Source organism: Hemitrygon akajei, chromosome 9 (genome assembly GCF_048418815.1).
Source record: "Hemitrygon akajei chromosome 9, sHemAka1.3, whole genome shotgun sequence".
Lineage (NCBI taxonomy): Eukaryota > Metazoa > Chordata > Chondrichthyes > Myliobatiformes > Dasyatidae > Hemitrygon > Hemitrygon akajei.
This window is the reverse complement of record NC_133132.1, coordinates 43,757,705-43,771,362: the sequence shown is the minus strand read 5'-3', so window position 1 is coordinate 43,771,362 and position 13,658 is coordinate 43,757,705. Positions and strand designations below refer to the sequence as shown.

Genomic DNA, 13,658 nt, shown 5'->3' with positions numbered 1-13,658 from the left:
TGCCAGCTGATGCAGATCCCTCTGCAAGCCATGATAGCCTTTCTCACTGTTCTCTACACCCCCAATCTAGATGAGATCAGCAAACTTGCTGATCCATTTAACTGCATTATTAACCAGACCATTGATATAGATGACAAAACAATAAAGGACCCTGCACCAGTTCCTACGGCACATCACTAGCCACAGGCCTCTAGTCAGAGAGGCAACCACCTATTACCACTCTCTGGCTTCTCCCACAAAATCAATGTCTAATCCAATTTACTACCTCATCCTGAATGCCGAGCGACTGAACCTTCTGGACCAGCCTCCCATGCGGGACCTTGTCAAATGCCTTACCAAAGTCCATAGAGACATCATCCAATGCCTTGCCTTCATCCACTTTCCTGGTAACCTCCATGAAAAACTCTATAACATTGGTTAGACATGACCGACCAGGCACAAAGCCATGCTAAACCAGTCCATGTCTATCCAAATACTTATATATCCGGTCCCTTAGAATACCTTTCAATAACTTACCCACTACTGATGTCAGACTCACTGGTCTATAATTTCCTGGTTTCTGTTCAGAGCCTTTTTTAAACAGCAGAACATCGGCTATCCTCCAATCCTCTGGTACCTCTCCTGTCGCTAAGGATGTTTTAAATATCGCTGCTAGGACCTTGGCAACTTCTGCACTTGCTTCCCACAGGGTCCGAGGGAACACCTTGTCAGGCCCTGGGGATTTATCCACCCTGATTTGTCTCAGGGTAACAAACATCTCCTCCTCTGTAATCTGTACAGGGTCCATGAAGTTGATGCCACTTTGCCTCACTTCTATAGACTCCGTATCCATCTCCTGAGTAAATGTAGATACAAAGAATGCTTCCATGAACTATGTTGGTCGTTGATGCTTTTGACGCATTTCAGTGTATGTTTCGATGTACATATGATAAATAAAGACAATCTTTAATTAGTAAGACTTTAACTAGGTCATCCCAGTGAAGAAGCATTCTAAAGGATGACGCAACTGTCACTGACAAGAGTGGCCAAAGACAGCATAAAAACAAAAGAGAGGGCATACAATACAGCCAAAATCAGTGGGAACACAAAGGACACGGAAGCTATTAAAAACCAGCAGAAGGCAACTAAAAGAGCAATAAGGAGAGGAAAGATGAAACTGCTAGCCAATAATATAACACAGGATACCAAAAATTCTTTTGAGATATATTAAGAGAAAAAGAGAGGCGAGAGTGGATATCAGACCACTGGAAGATGATGCTGGAGAGGTAGTAATGGAGGAACAGAGAAATGGCGGACTAATTGAATGACTATTTTGTGTCAATCTTCACTGTGGAATTCACCAGCAGCTTGCCAGAAATTTCAGAAAAATGTGCGGTCGCTATTACCAAGAAGGTGCTTAGGAAACTGAGAAGTCTGAAGGTAGATAAGACATCTGGACCAAATGGACTACACTCCAGTGTTCTGAAAGAGGTAGCTGAAGAGGTTCTGGAGGCATTAGTGACCTTTCAAGAATCAATGTCACTCCACTCTTTAAGAAGGAAGGGAGACAAAAGACATCTTAGGCCAGTTAGTCTAACTTCAGTGGTTGTCAAGATGTTGGAGTCCATTATTAAGGATGAGGTTTCAGGGTACTTGGAGGCACGTGGTAAAACAGGCCAAATAGTTTCCTTGAGGGGAAATCTTGCCTGATAAATCTGTTGGAATTTTCTGAGGAAATAACAGGAAGGGTAGACAAAGGAGAGTCAATGTATGTTCAAGAAACTCACACAAAGTGCTGGAGGAACACAGAAGGCCAGGCAATATCTATGGAAAAGAGTAAACAGTCGACATCTTGGGCCAAAACCCTTCATCAGGACTAGAGAAAAAAGATGAGAAGTCACACTAAGAAGGTGGTTGGTGGGGGGAGGGGGAGGGAAGATGAAGTACAAGACAGTAGGTGATAGGTGAAACTGGGAGAGGGGAAGACGTGGCAAATGGATTGGTGAAAGAGATAAAGGGCTGGAGAGGGGAAACCTGACAGGAGAGGACAGAAAGCCATGGAAGAACGGGAACAGGGATGAGTACCAGAGTGAGGTGATGGGCAGGTAAGGAGATAAGGTGAGAGAGGAAATGGGAAAGAGGAATGGCGAAGGGGGGGCAATTAGTGGAAGTTTGAGAAATCGAACTTCATGCCATCAGGTTGGAGGCCACCCAGACGGAATACAAGGTGTTGCTCCTCCAACCTGAGTGTGGCCTCAGCGTAGCTGGATAGGAGGCCATGGACTGACATATCAGACTGGAAATGGGTGGCCACTAGGAGATCCCGCTTTTTCTGGAGAATGGAGTGTAGGTGTTTGCCGAAGCAATCGCCCAATCTATGTCGGGTTTCACTGATATACAGCAGGCCACGCCGGGAACACCAGATACAGCAGATGACTCCAACAGATTCAGAGATGAAGTGCCGCCTCACCCAGAAGGACTGTTTAGGGCCCTGAATGGCGGTGAGGGACATGGTGTAGGGGCAGGTGTGGCACTTCTTCCACTTGCCAGGATTTGTTTGTCAATAGATGTTGTTTACTTATACTTTCAGAAAGCCTATGACAAGGTGCTTTACATGAGGCTGTTAAACAAGTTAAAAGCCCATGGCTGACTGGAAAAATGCAAACACTAGGAATAATGGGGACCTTTTCTGGTTGGCTGCTGGTGACTGGTCTTGAAGAAGAGTCTTGGCTCAAAATGTTGACTGTTTATTAACTTCCATAGATGCTGCCTAACCTGCTGAGTTCCTCCATCATTTTGTGTGTGTTGCTGGTGACGTATGGTGTTGGGCCCTCTACTGTTTATGTTATATGTTAATGATCTGGATGATGGAATTGCTAGCTCTGTGGCCAAGTTTGCAGACCGTACAAAGATAGGTGGAGAGGCAGATAGTGATGAAAAGAGGTTCCAGAGGAGGTTTATCAGAATGATCTCAGGAATGAAAGGGTTAACATATAAGGAGTGCTTGATAGCTCTGGGTTTGTACTTGCTGGAATTTAGAAGAATGAGTTAGTATCCCATTGAAACTTACCTAATATTGAAAGGTCTAGATAGAGTGGATATGTAGAGGATGTTTCCTATATTGCAGGAGTCTAGGACCAGAGGGCACAGCCTCAGAACAGTCCTGAAGGGTTTGTGCCCAAAATGTTGACTGTGTTTTCCTTTCCATAGATGCTGCCTGATTGGGTGAGTTCCTTCAGTACTTTGCGTGAGAGACGCCCCTTTAGAACAAAGGTGAGGACTAATTTCTTTAGCCAGAGAATGGTGAATCTGTGGAATTCATTGCCACCGGACCACTGTGAAGGCCAAGTCATTGGGTATATTTAATTTAATGTTGATAGGATCTTGACTACTAAGGCTGTCACAGGTTATGGTGAGAAGGCAGGAGAATGGTGTCGATAAATCAGCAATGATCGAATGGCTAAGCAGACTCTATGAGCCAAATGGCCTAATTCTTATATCTAAGCAGTCAAAGGGAGAACATGCGAACTTCATACAGTCAGCACTCAAGATTGGTAAGGATACTGGATCACCAAAGTGGTGATGCAGTGGTTCTATTAGCAGCTCCAGAGTGTAGCCTCCTTTTTAAACCTGTAGGAACTAGAAGAGAAGTTTGCTTGATGGTGAACTTTCACATAAAACCTGGTTTCAATTCCAATTCACGGTGACAGATTTTGTGTCACTGGATGGAATGGAATTAGGCAGCACCCACAAATATGGTGCTACTTCACCTAATACAAATTGGCAATCCACTTCAGAGGGAAATTTACAACATTTGCAAATTCTGAATGCCCGGTGTCAATCCCAAAGCAGGGTCTTAACCTGAAACATTGCCTTTGCCTTTGTAGAGCCTGAATGACCTGACTTCCTCCAACAGTTTGCTCTTTTTGCTTGTGCTGTATTCTATAACCCACAACTGCCTGTAACAAGTTTGTACGTTCTCACTGTGACCTCGTGGGTTTCGTCCCACAGTCCAAAGATGTACTGGTTTGTAGATTAATTGGTCGCGTAAATTGTTCTGTGATTGGGCTGGAGTTAAGTTGGGGGTTGTTGGACAGCAAAGCTTTAAGGGTCAGAAGAACCAATTCTGCACTGTAGCTCATTAAGTAAATAAATAACAGTTCTATTACTATGAAATATTCTGCAAATTTCATGCAATCTTTTCTATCATCCTATTGTAATACCTTCCTTTGATTTGTACTTTGTAGGTGACAAAGTGCTGTGCTGTGAAACAAATTATCTGCTTTTTTCCTATTTAATTTCTAATAGTTAATTTACAACAATCCAAGTACTTATAGGACTCACCTTTGGAATTCCAACACATAGATTCCTGACATCGATCTCATCAGGTAATTCAAAGGGTTTAAATGGATCTTGTACAGTGGTGCAGTCTTTGGGATCATGGCCAGCAAGCACACCTAATGCAAGATTTATAGGCAAGTTAATGGAATCACATTTCAATGCTGGCAGTCATACAGTACACACAATTAAATGAACAGCTGGGTTTGCAAACCATAAATATACAGGAGCTCTGTGTTGTTAAGGCAAGATTAAAAGTATGATGTTCAGAAACTGAAAAGTTTGTGCTAAGTACATACTTATACTGTACATTTTAAAGCATGTTTCATTTTTTGCTTTAGTGTCTCTTCTTCCTGTTAGGTTTTCTTGCACTGAAGCAAACCTGTCCTGTGCCTTCTCGGAATGTAAGAATTACTTCCTAGAAAAGGTGGACTGGGTTGCAGAATGGGGATTTGCCTTTGACAACATTTTTTTTTACATTTAGAAAAATTCAAAGTATTTTTATTATAAAAATACTGGACTGATAATTTGGAGTCTGATATGAAACATTGAATTAAATGTGTAACTAATCTTGTCCCAATATGAAATAAACTATTATCAGGAATTCCAGTTTACAAAAGGACATAGACAGGTTGATGCAACGTGTGCACATATGGCAGGGAAATTCAACAAAAAAAAGACAATAATCCATTTTGGCAGGAAGGAAGAAATTTTTTAAGGGATTGCAAAAGGAGACATACTTCCACACCCAAATGCAAATCTTTGAAATTGACAGGACAGATTAACAAAGTGTGGATAAATACATCAGAATCTTGATCTTAATAAGTGCAGGCATACAAGTGCAAATGCCAAGAGGGTATTACATACCTCCATAAGATACTAGTTTACCCCAGCCTAGGTATTGGGACAATTAGGGAAGGGTACATGAGTTATTGACTCAAAAAGTTTCAAGGTGTTTTTTTGTGATGTGGCAAACACTGCTGGGAGATATGGAAAGATGTTTAAAATCATTAAAGATTTAGATAAAATAATGACCTAAAGGTCAAGATCACTCACTTTGAAGGTGAAAGAGTCAGATTTATACAACACAGCAATGGGCTTTTCCATCCAACTTGTCCTTGCTGACCAAGTTGGCTACTTGTCAGTCGCCAATTGCACGCACCTCCATAAATTCCTTTTGTAGCTCATTCTACAAATCCAACACCTTCTGTGTGAAAAGGTTGCCCTCCGGGTTCCCTTTAAGTCTTTCTCTTTTCACTTTAAATCTACGTACTTCAGTTTAAGGTTCTCCTCCTTTGGGGATTAAAAAAGACTGTGTCTATTGATCTTATGTCTGAATGCTCCTCAATTTTACATGCTTCCATAATGTCATTCCTTGGGCTATACGCCAAGGAATAAGTCTCAACCTATCCTGTCTCTCCTTATAATTTAAGCCTTCCAGTCCAGTTAACATCATTCATGAGAAGCTGAGATCACTAGCAAGGTATGAAAAGGAAGTATTCTAGTGACATGATAACTACATTACTTCCCAACCTTCTGCCTGTTCCATTACCAAGTGAAGTTGATTGAACAAGTATTACCTTTGGCTTGCAGTGATAAGACATCTGACTTACTCAAACTTGTGTGCCATTTTAAATAAGTTTGTCACCAATCTTCCATTCTAGGCACAACAGGCTTGATACAGACTTGAACTTATAACTTAGGCCAGTAGTTAAATGCAAAGTTGAGGGAATGTTTGCATTTTTGGAGTTAAGTATGTGCCTGTCACTCTTATTACACCCCATAAGTGCTTGAAAAACAGCAGGGTGCTTAATGTTCCCCTGCATGGAAGATTTATATAACAGTGCAAATGGGATAAATAAACTCAGGAAACTGATAATTAAAAAAGTAAACAGATTTAAAAGCAGCACATATTAGTAGCTAGTTTATTGAAGAGTCGAGTAATAACCTTCAAAAGTAACTCATTAAAATTTGATTAAAAGGTTTCCAAATTTGGCCATAATTGCACAAATAGGCATACAAGTTGTTTAAAGATGACAGATCAAATAATTCATATGTCTGCAATTGATCATTTTGTAACATTATTTAATCATAATCAATAAAAATTCAGCCAAGCTTTTGAAATGTTATTTCACAGCATTGGTGGACCCTGGCCCACTCTCATTTCATTTCAAAGTCACTGAAATAAATACAAACATGAAGAGTGTTTGGAAATGCTAGATATGTAACCTACCAAATACCGTGCTTACATCGTCTACACATCTGCTCATAATGCCAGGAACATCCATAGAATTGACCAACGGTATGAGGCCATGGCGAGACAGCAATCCGTAAGTACTCTTAAAGCCAACAATACCACAACGCGCTGCAGGATTACGTGTGGAACCACCTGTATCTGAACCTAAAGAACTGGAATAAGTGTTGGGTGGTTAATACTTTGCTTGTTGATTGTTTTAATTAATTATATCAAAATATTAACTATTCACCTTTGAAGATTTTTTGATAAAAGAAAGTAAACTGCAACAAAACTAGTAAATGAGAGAATAAAATAAAATTAAAACAGATAAAACCAAGTTTTATAAAATTAGTAAAGAGACCAGAAAAAACTTGAAAATTAGACAATGTACAAGTTGAACAACTGTTGGTTCTAATATGGTCTGATCATAATCCTATCACTTGAACTGCTTAGAGATTACAAACAGGTCATGTCAAGTAGCTCGGATGGCTATATCATTATGTTAAGAATAGTGATAAGATCTGCTGTATCACTAACTCATTCAATGTGGACAAATAAATATCCATTATGTATTCACAGATCTTTCCGTTAAGAATGATATGTGACTTGTAGTATAGCACACAGGGAGCAAAACAGAATGTGACAGGATCAAGGTTATAGAAGATTGCTTATATATGTAAATGGACTACGTAGAAAAAAAACAGGTAAATTGGTTTATTATTGTCACATGTACCAAGGTACAGTGGGAACATTTGTCTTGCATTACCATTCATACAGATCAATTCATTACATCAGTGCATTGTAGAGATTGTATCGAAAGCTACAAGGTAGGCAGAGGGTGGTGGGGTGACTGTTGGTAAAACATGAAATCAAACCCTTTAGAAAGAGGTGACATAGGATAGGAAGATGTAGAATCCTTGTGGGTAGAGTTAGGAAACTACAAGTATAAAATCCCTCATGGGAGTTATATACAGACCTCTGAACAGTAGCCAGGATGTGGGATATAAATTACAACAGAAAATAGAAAAGGTATGTACAAAGGACAATGTTACAATAGTTGTGGGGGATTTCAATATGCGGGTAGATTGGGAAAATCAAGTTGGTGCTGGATCCCAAGAGAGGAAATTTGCAGAGGACTGGAGGATACCCAATGCTGTTCCATTGTTTAAAAAAGGCTCTAAGAATAACTCAGGAAATTATAGGCCAGTGAGCCTGACATCATTAGTGGGCAAGTCATTGAAAGGCATTCTATGGAACCGAATATAGAAGTATTTGGATAGACAGGGACTGATTAGGGATAGCCAACGTGGCTTTGTGCGCAGTTGTTTGTGGCTAATCAGAGTTTTTCAAAGAAGGTAAAGCAGTGGATGTTGCCCACATGGTACCTGACAAGGTCCTGCATGAGAAATTAATCCAGAAGGTTTGTCGCTCAGCACTCAAGATGCTATAGTAAATTGGATTTGACAATGGCTTCTTGGGAGAAGCCGGAGAGTGGTAGTAGATGGTTGCTTCCCTGACTGGAGGCTTGCGATTATTGGTGGTGCTGCTTGCCCTCAGTCATCTGTATCAACAAAACTGGATCAGCAAATTTGCAGATGACACCCAGATTTGGGCACAGTGGACAACAAGAAAAGGCTATCAAAGCTTGCAGCAGGATCTGGACCAGCTGGAAATATGGACTGAAAAAAATGGCAGATGGAATTTAACCATATATCCATTACAGCACTGAAACAGGCCATCTCAGCCCTTCTAGTCCGTGCTGAACGCTTGCACTCACCTAGTCCCACTGACCCGCACACAGCCCATAACCCTCCATTCCTTTCCTGTCCATATACCTATCCAATTTTACTTTAAATGACAATACCGAACCTGCCTCTACCACTTCTACTGGAAGCTCGTTCCACACAGCTACCACTCTCTGAGTAAAGAAGTTCCCCCTCGTGTTACCCCTAAACTTATGCCCCCTAACTCTCAACTCATGTCCTCTTATTTGAATCTCCCCTAGGAGAATAGGAAAAAGCCTATTCACGTCAACTCTATCCCCCTCATAATTTTAAATACCTCTATCAAGTCCTCCCTCAACCTTCTACACTCCAAAGAATAAAGGCCTAACTTGTTCAACCTTTTCCTGTAACTTAGGTGCTGTAACATTCTAGTAAATCTCCTCTGTACTCTCTATTTTGTTGACATCTTTCCTATAATTCGGTGACCAGAACTGTACACAATACTCCAAATTCGGCCTCACCAATACCTTGTGCAATTTTAACATTACATCCCAACTCCTATACTCAATGCTCTGATTTATAAAGGCCAGCATACCAAAAGCTTTCTTCACCACCCTATCCACATGAGATTCCACCTTCAGGGAACTATGCACCATCATTCCTAGATCACTCTGTTCTACTGCATTCTTCAATGCTCTACCATTTACCACGTATGTCCTATTTGGATTATTCCTACCAAAATGTAGCACCTCACACTTATCAGCATTAAACTCCATCTGCCATCGTTCAGCCCACTCTTCTAACTGGCCTAAATCTCTCTGCAAGCTTTGAAAACCTACTTCATTATCCACAACGCCACCTACCTTAGTATCATCTGCATACTTACTAATCCAATTTACCACCCCATCATCTAGATCATATTTAATGATTTTAATGCAATTTTAATAAAGAATTTAATGCAGACAAGAGTGAAGTGTTGCACTTTGGGAGGACAAATCAGGTAGGACTTAAATGGTGAGCAGTACGGCACTCAGGAGTATGGTAGAACAGAGGAATATGGGAATACAGATCCATAATTCCTTGAAAGTGGCTTTAGAGTCATAAAGCCTTCATAATCAAGGTATTGATTACAGGAGTTGGGATGTTATGTTGAAGTTGTATAAGATGTTGGTGAGGTTTAGTTTGGAGTACTGTGTGCAGTTCTGGTCACCTATTTACATGAAAGATATCAGTAAGATTGAAAGAGTGCAGAGAAAATTTACAAGGAATTTGCCAGGACTTGAGGAGCTGAGTTGCAAGGATAGGTTGAATAGATTAGGACTTTATTCCCTGAAGCATAGAAGAATGAGGGGAGATTTGATAGAGATATACAAAATTATGGGGGGGGATATAGATAAGGCAAATGCAAGCAAGCTTCTTTCACTGAGGTTGAACTAAAGATCATGGGTTAAGGTTGAAAGGTAAAATGTTTAAGGTGAACTTAGGGAGAATTTTTTCACAGTGTGAGTGTGGAACAAGCTGTCAGCAGAAGTTGTGGACACAGGTTCAATTTCAACATTTAAGAGAAATTAGGATGGAAGTGGTATGGAGGTCTATGGTCTGTGTGCAGATCAATGGGACTAGGCAGATTAATAGTTCGGCATGGACTAGATGGGCTGAAGGGCTTCATAGTGTTCTATGACTTTGTCAAGAGTCACCAAGTGAAAGTCGCTAAGGGACGTTACCTTGCTTTTCTTAGGTACCAGGAGGAGAGTGGTTTCTTAAATAAGGTGGGAACCTCATACTGAAGCAGGAAGAGATTAGAAATCCCTACAGATACCCTCACTAGCCAATCTGTGATAGATAAGTCTGCTGCATTCCTAAGCATGCTGATTTTAAAAAAAAAACATACTGCAGGTTTAACTACTGGTCTGGTCAGAAGATTTACTCATTTTATTTTACTGATGATTTTGAAGTTTTTTTTAAAATTTCCAATTTAGCACTGCATTTAAAAATCCACACCTTGATACTGGGGAACAGAAACTCAAGGAGAGAAAATCATACTGGAATACTCACGCAAAGCATGTCACTGAAGCAACAGCTACTGCACTACCGCCAGAGCTACCACCTGCTGTTACCCAGCTGGAGTCTTCCACATCATCATCTTCAACATGCCGTTCTCTATATTGTTCAGAATATCCCCAAGGATTCCTTACTGGCCCATAGATACTATCAATACTTCCACTCCTAGGAAATTGGAATGATTTACAGTGACAGTATTAGGTGCCGCAGCACATCATATTTAACACTTCTGCGGTTTATTAAGTCTTTAACCTGTCATCTCCAACTAAGACATAAAAAAAATTGTAGCTGTAATGATTACAATGCCTCTAGTACAGTTAATCTGATAAGATTATATCACAGTCTACAAGAAATGTCTTTGGGGAGAAAGGTTTATGCAGTAACAAGAAGACGATTGCACAAGATAGATCAGTTGTGAAGTTTCCACAGGCACCGTGGACATCGGAAACCTTCTTGATAGAGTTTTAAGAGTATACAATGTCGCAAAAATACCCATTTCTTAAATATTGTGTACCCGCATCAAAAAATAAGTGATATGTAATATCAAAAGAGGAACTGTATCTAAAAGAGGGATCTTTTTGTTCATGGTTTTAGGGAACATACAGGTTCATGAAATACTAATCATCATATAACCAAGAGAAAAAGGATAGTGTGCAAGTTTATATCTTTGGGCATTGGTTCTTGTTGGCCTAGTGAATTCAAGAAAAATAATTTGTACTTGGATCTTTCATCGTAGTGCCAAAAGCTCTATTGCTGTCTTAAGTTAGTTGCATTAAACATCTCAGTGTTCCTCTGACAAATCTATGCTATAACTTGAAAGGATCAATAAAATATGTAAAGCTAATGTAAATACAAGTCTAGTACTGGTGCCATTGATATCTAACACCAACCCTATCTGCCTATTATGGATCCTGTTCATAATTTTCTGATGAATGTCGTTTAAATAAATGCTGAGAACAGCAGCAGAAAAATTCCTGCTCCTGAGGCTGAATTTACAGAATTAGTAAATTACATTCCAAAAGGTTTCTTCACATTTCTGCTTGCAGATTAAAGTACAAACTCTTCTCATCATGAATTTAGCTTTCTTCCTGTCACTGGCTTACTTTCTGCAAAGTTTGCTGGAGAACCCCACATACATTGTTATATTCCAAACAGGAATGCTTGTAAAAAGTTTTGAAAGGAATGGCAAAAACATCCTAAAGGAAGCTTTTGGTCAGGTAATCAAAGTGTGAAATCTTCTTACCCCATTGCAAATTCATCGAGATTGGTCTTTCCCATCAAAACAGCACCTTGGTCCAGTAACCGCTGCACTACTGTGGCATTAAAAGGTGGAACATAACCTGGAAACAGAAACATTGTCTTATTAGATACAATATGAGGCTATGCATCATTTGTAAAGCTACAGTGAGTGGAAGCTATAGAATCAAATAGAACTGTTTTAAGAATGATGCAAGTCTGTGAACTGTTCTGTTAGTGTAGCAATTGGTGAGCTGATCAAATCTGAATCCATTACGCTAAAAGCATAAAACAAAGGCTTAAAAGCTGTAAGAAATTTTGCTACAATTTGTGAGATTAGTTCATTAGTGTGACTGAAGTCAGATCAAGTCCCTTTAAGGCACAAAAACATCTGTAAATTCAGCCATGGGGAATAAGAGAAATTATAAATATCATTAGAGTAAAGGAAAAACCCTTATAAATGTTCCCAAAAAAAACCACACACAGAGCAAGCTTGAAGACTGAGAAAATGTCAGAATTCAAGAGAACCAAAGTACTTATGAGTAAAAGGAATGTAGGAATAAACCATAACTGAGTGAGAAACGCAAGAACTTCTATAGGCATGAAAAAAGGGGGAAAAAAATAAAGTTAATATCGATTCCCAGGAGCAATTGTATTGGGGAATAAGGAGTTGGCTGAGAAATTGAACAATTGCTCGGTGTTAATCTCTGTAGTGGAGAAGCGCAAGTCTAGAGGGAATGAGAACACAAAGAAACAGGGAGAAAAAGATCAGGAATAAGTAGGTCATTTTTGGGTTTGGCAGCTATAATTAGCAGTGTGCTACAGGATGTGTGCTGAGGCCTCAGCTTTTCACAGTCAATGATCTGGATGAAAGGATCAAGTATAATGCATCCAGATTTACTGATGACACAAAGCCACGTCGGAGTGGGAATGAGATGAGGTAAAAGAGAGATGTCACGATGGATGAGACACATTAGAGGCATGAATAAAGACATGACAGATGAAATACAATGTGAAAAAATGCAAGACCATCCACTCTGGTAAAACTTTACAGAAGTACTGAGATTTCTTTGAAAGGTTTGTAGTGTTCAGGGAGATCGGAGTGTCAATGTGTATAAATTATTAAGTTAACATGCAAATAGAAATCAAATGGCACGATGATATTTATCGCAAGAGTACAAGAGTAGGAATCAGGGATGACTTACACAAGACATTGATGGGACTGTGTTGGAAATACCATATATATATATACACACAGCTTTCCTACCTATGAAAGGTTGTATTTGCAAATGAGGGAGTAGAGCAAAAGTTCATCAGATTGAAACATGGAATAGTTGTCATAAGGACTAACTAAACAGAATGGTCTTGTACTTTATTGAGTTTATAAGAATGAATGGAGCTTCACGGCCATAGTGGGGTGTGTCAGGAATGGACAGGAGGAGGAGTATAGGAAACTGATACAGGACTTTGTGATATGGTGCAACTCAAACTACCTGCGTCTCAATATCACCAAGACCAAGGAGATGGTGGTGGACTTTAGGAGATCTAGGCCTCATATGGAGCCAGTGATCATTAATGGAGAATGTGTGGAGCAGGTTAAGACCTACAAGTATCTGGGAGTACAGTTAGACGAGAAGCTAGACTGGACTGCCAATACAGATGCCTTGTGCAGGAAGGCACAGAGTCGACTGTACTTCCTTAGAAGGTTGGCGTCATTCAATGTCTGTAGTGAGATGCTGAAGATGTTCTATAGGTCAGTTGTGGAGAGCGCCCTCTTCTTTGTGGTGGCGTGTTGGGGAGGAAGCATTAAGAAGAGGGACGCCTCACGTCTTAATAAGCTGGTAAGGAAGGCGGGCTCTGTCGTGGGCAAAGTACTGGAGAGTTTAACATCGGTAGCTGAGCGAAGGGCGCTGAGTAGGCTACGGTCAATTATGGAAAACTCTGAACATCCTCTACATAGCACCATCCAGAGACAGAGAAGCAGTTTCAGCGACAGGTTACTGTCGATGCAATGCTCCTCAGACAGGATGAAGAGGTCAATACTCCCCAATGCCGTTAGGCTTTACAATTCAACCGCCAGGACT

At 40.2% G+C, this 13,658-nt stretch overlaps 1 protein-coding gene across 1 annotated transcript in view; it reads right to left on the bottom strand.

Annotated features, from left to right (window-relative positions):
• The window catches only part of qrsl1 (glutaminyl-tRNA amidotransferase subunit QRSL1), a 44,812-nt gene that overhangs the window by 22,127 nt on the left and 9,027 nt on the right, over positions 1-13,658 (bottom strand). Inside the window, exons 4-7 of the mRNA XM_073055850.1 lie at positions 11,582-11,678; positions 10,333-10,503; positions 6,551-6,726; positions 4,324-4,436 (exon numbers count right to left, since the gene is read on the bottom strand). Of these exons, the coding sequence (XP_072911951.1) occupies positions 4,324-4,436; positions 6,551-6,726; positions 10,333-10,503; positions 11,582-11,678 (557 nt within the window). The remainder of the gene's footprint in view (positions 1-4,323; positions 4,437-6,550; positions 6,727-10,332; positions 10,504-11,581; positions 11,679-13,658) is intronic.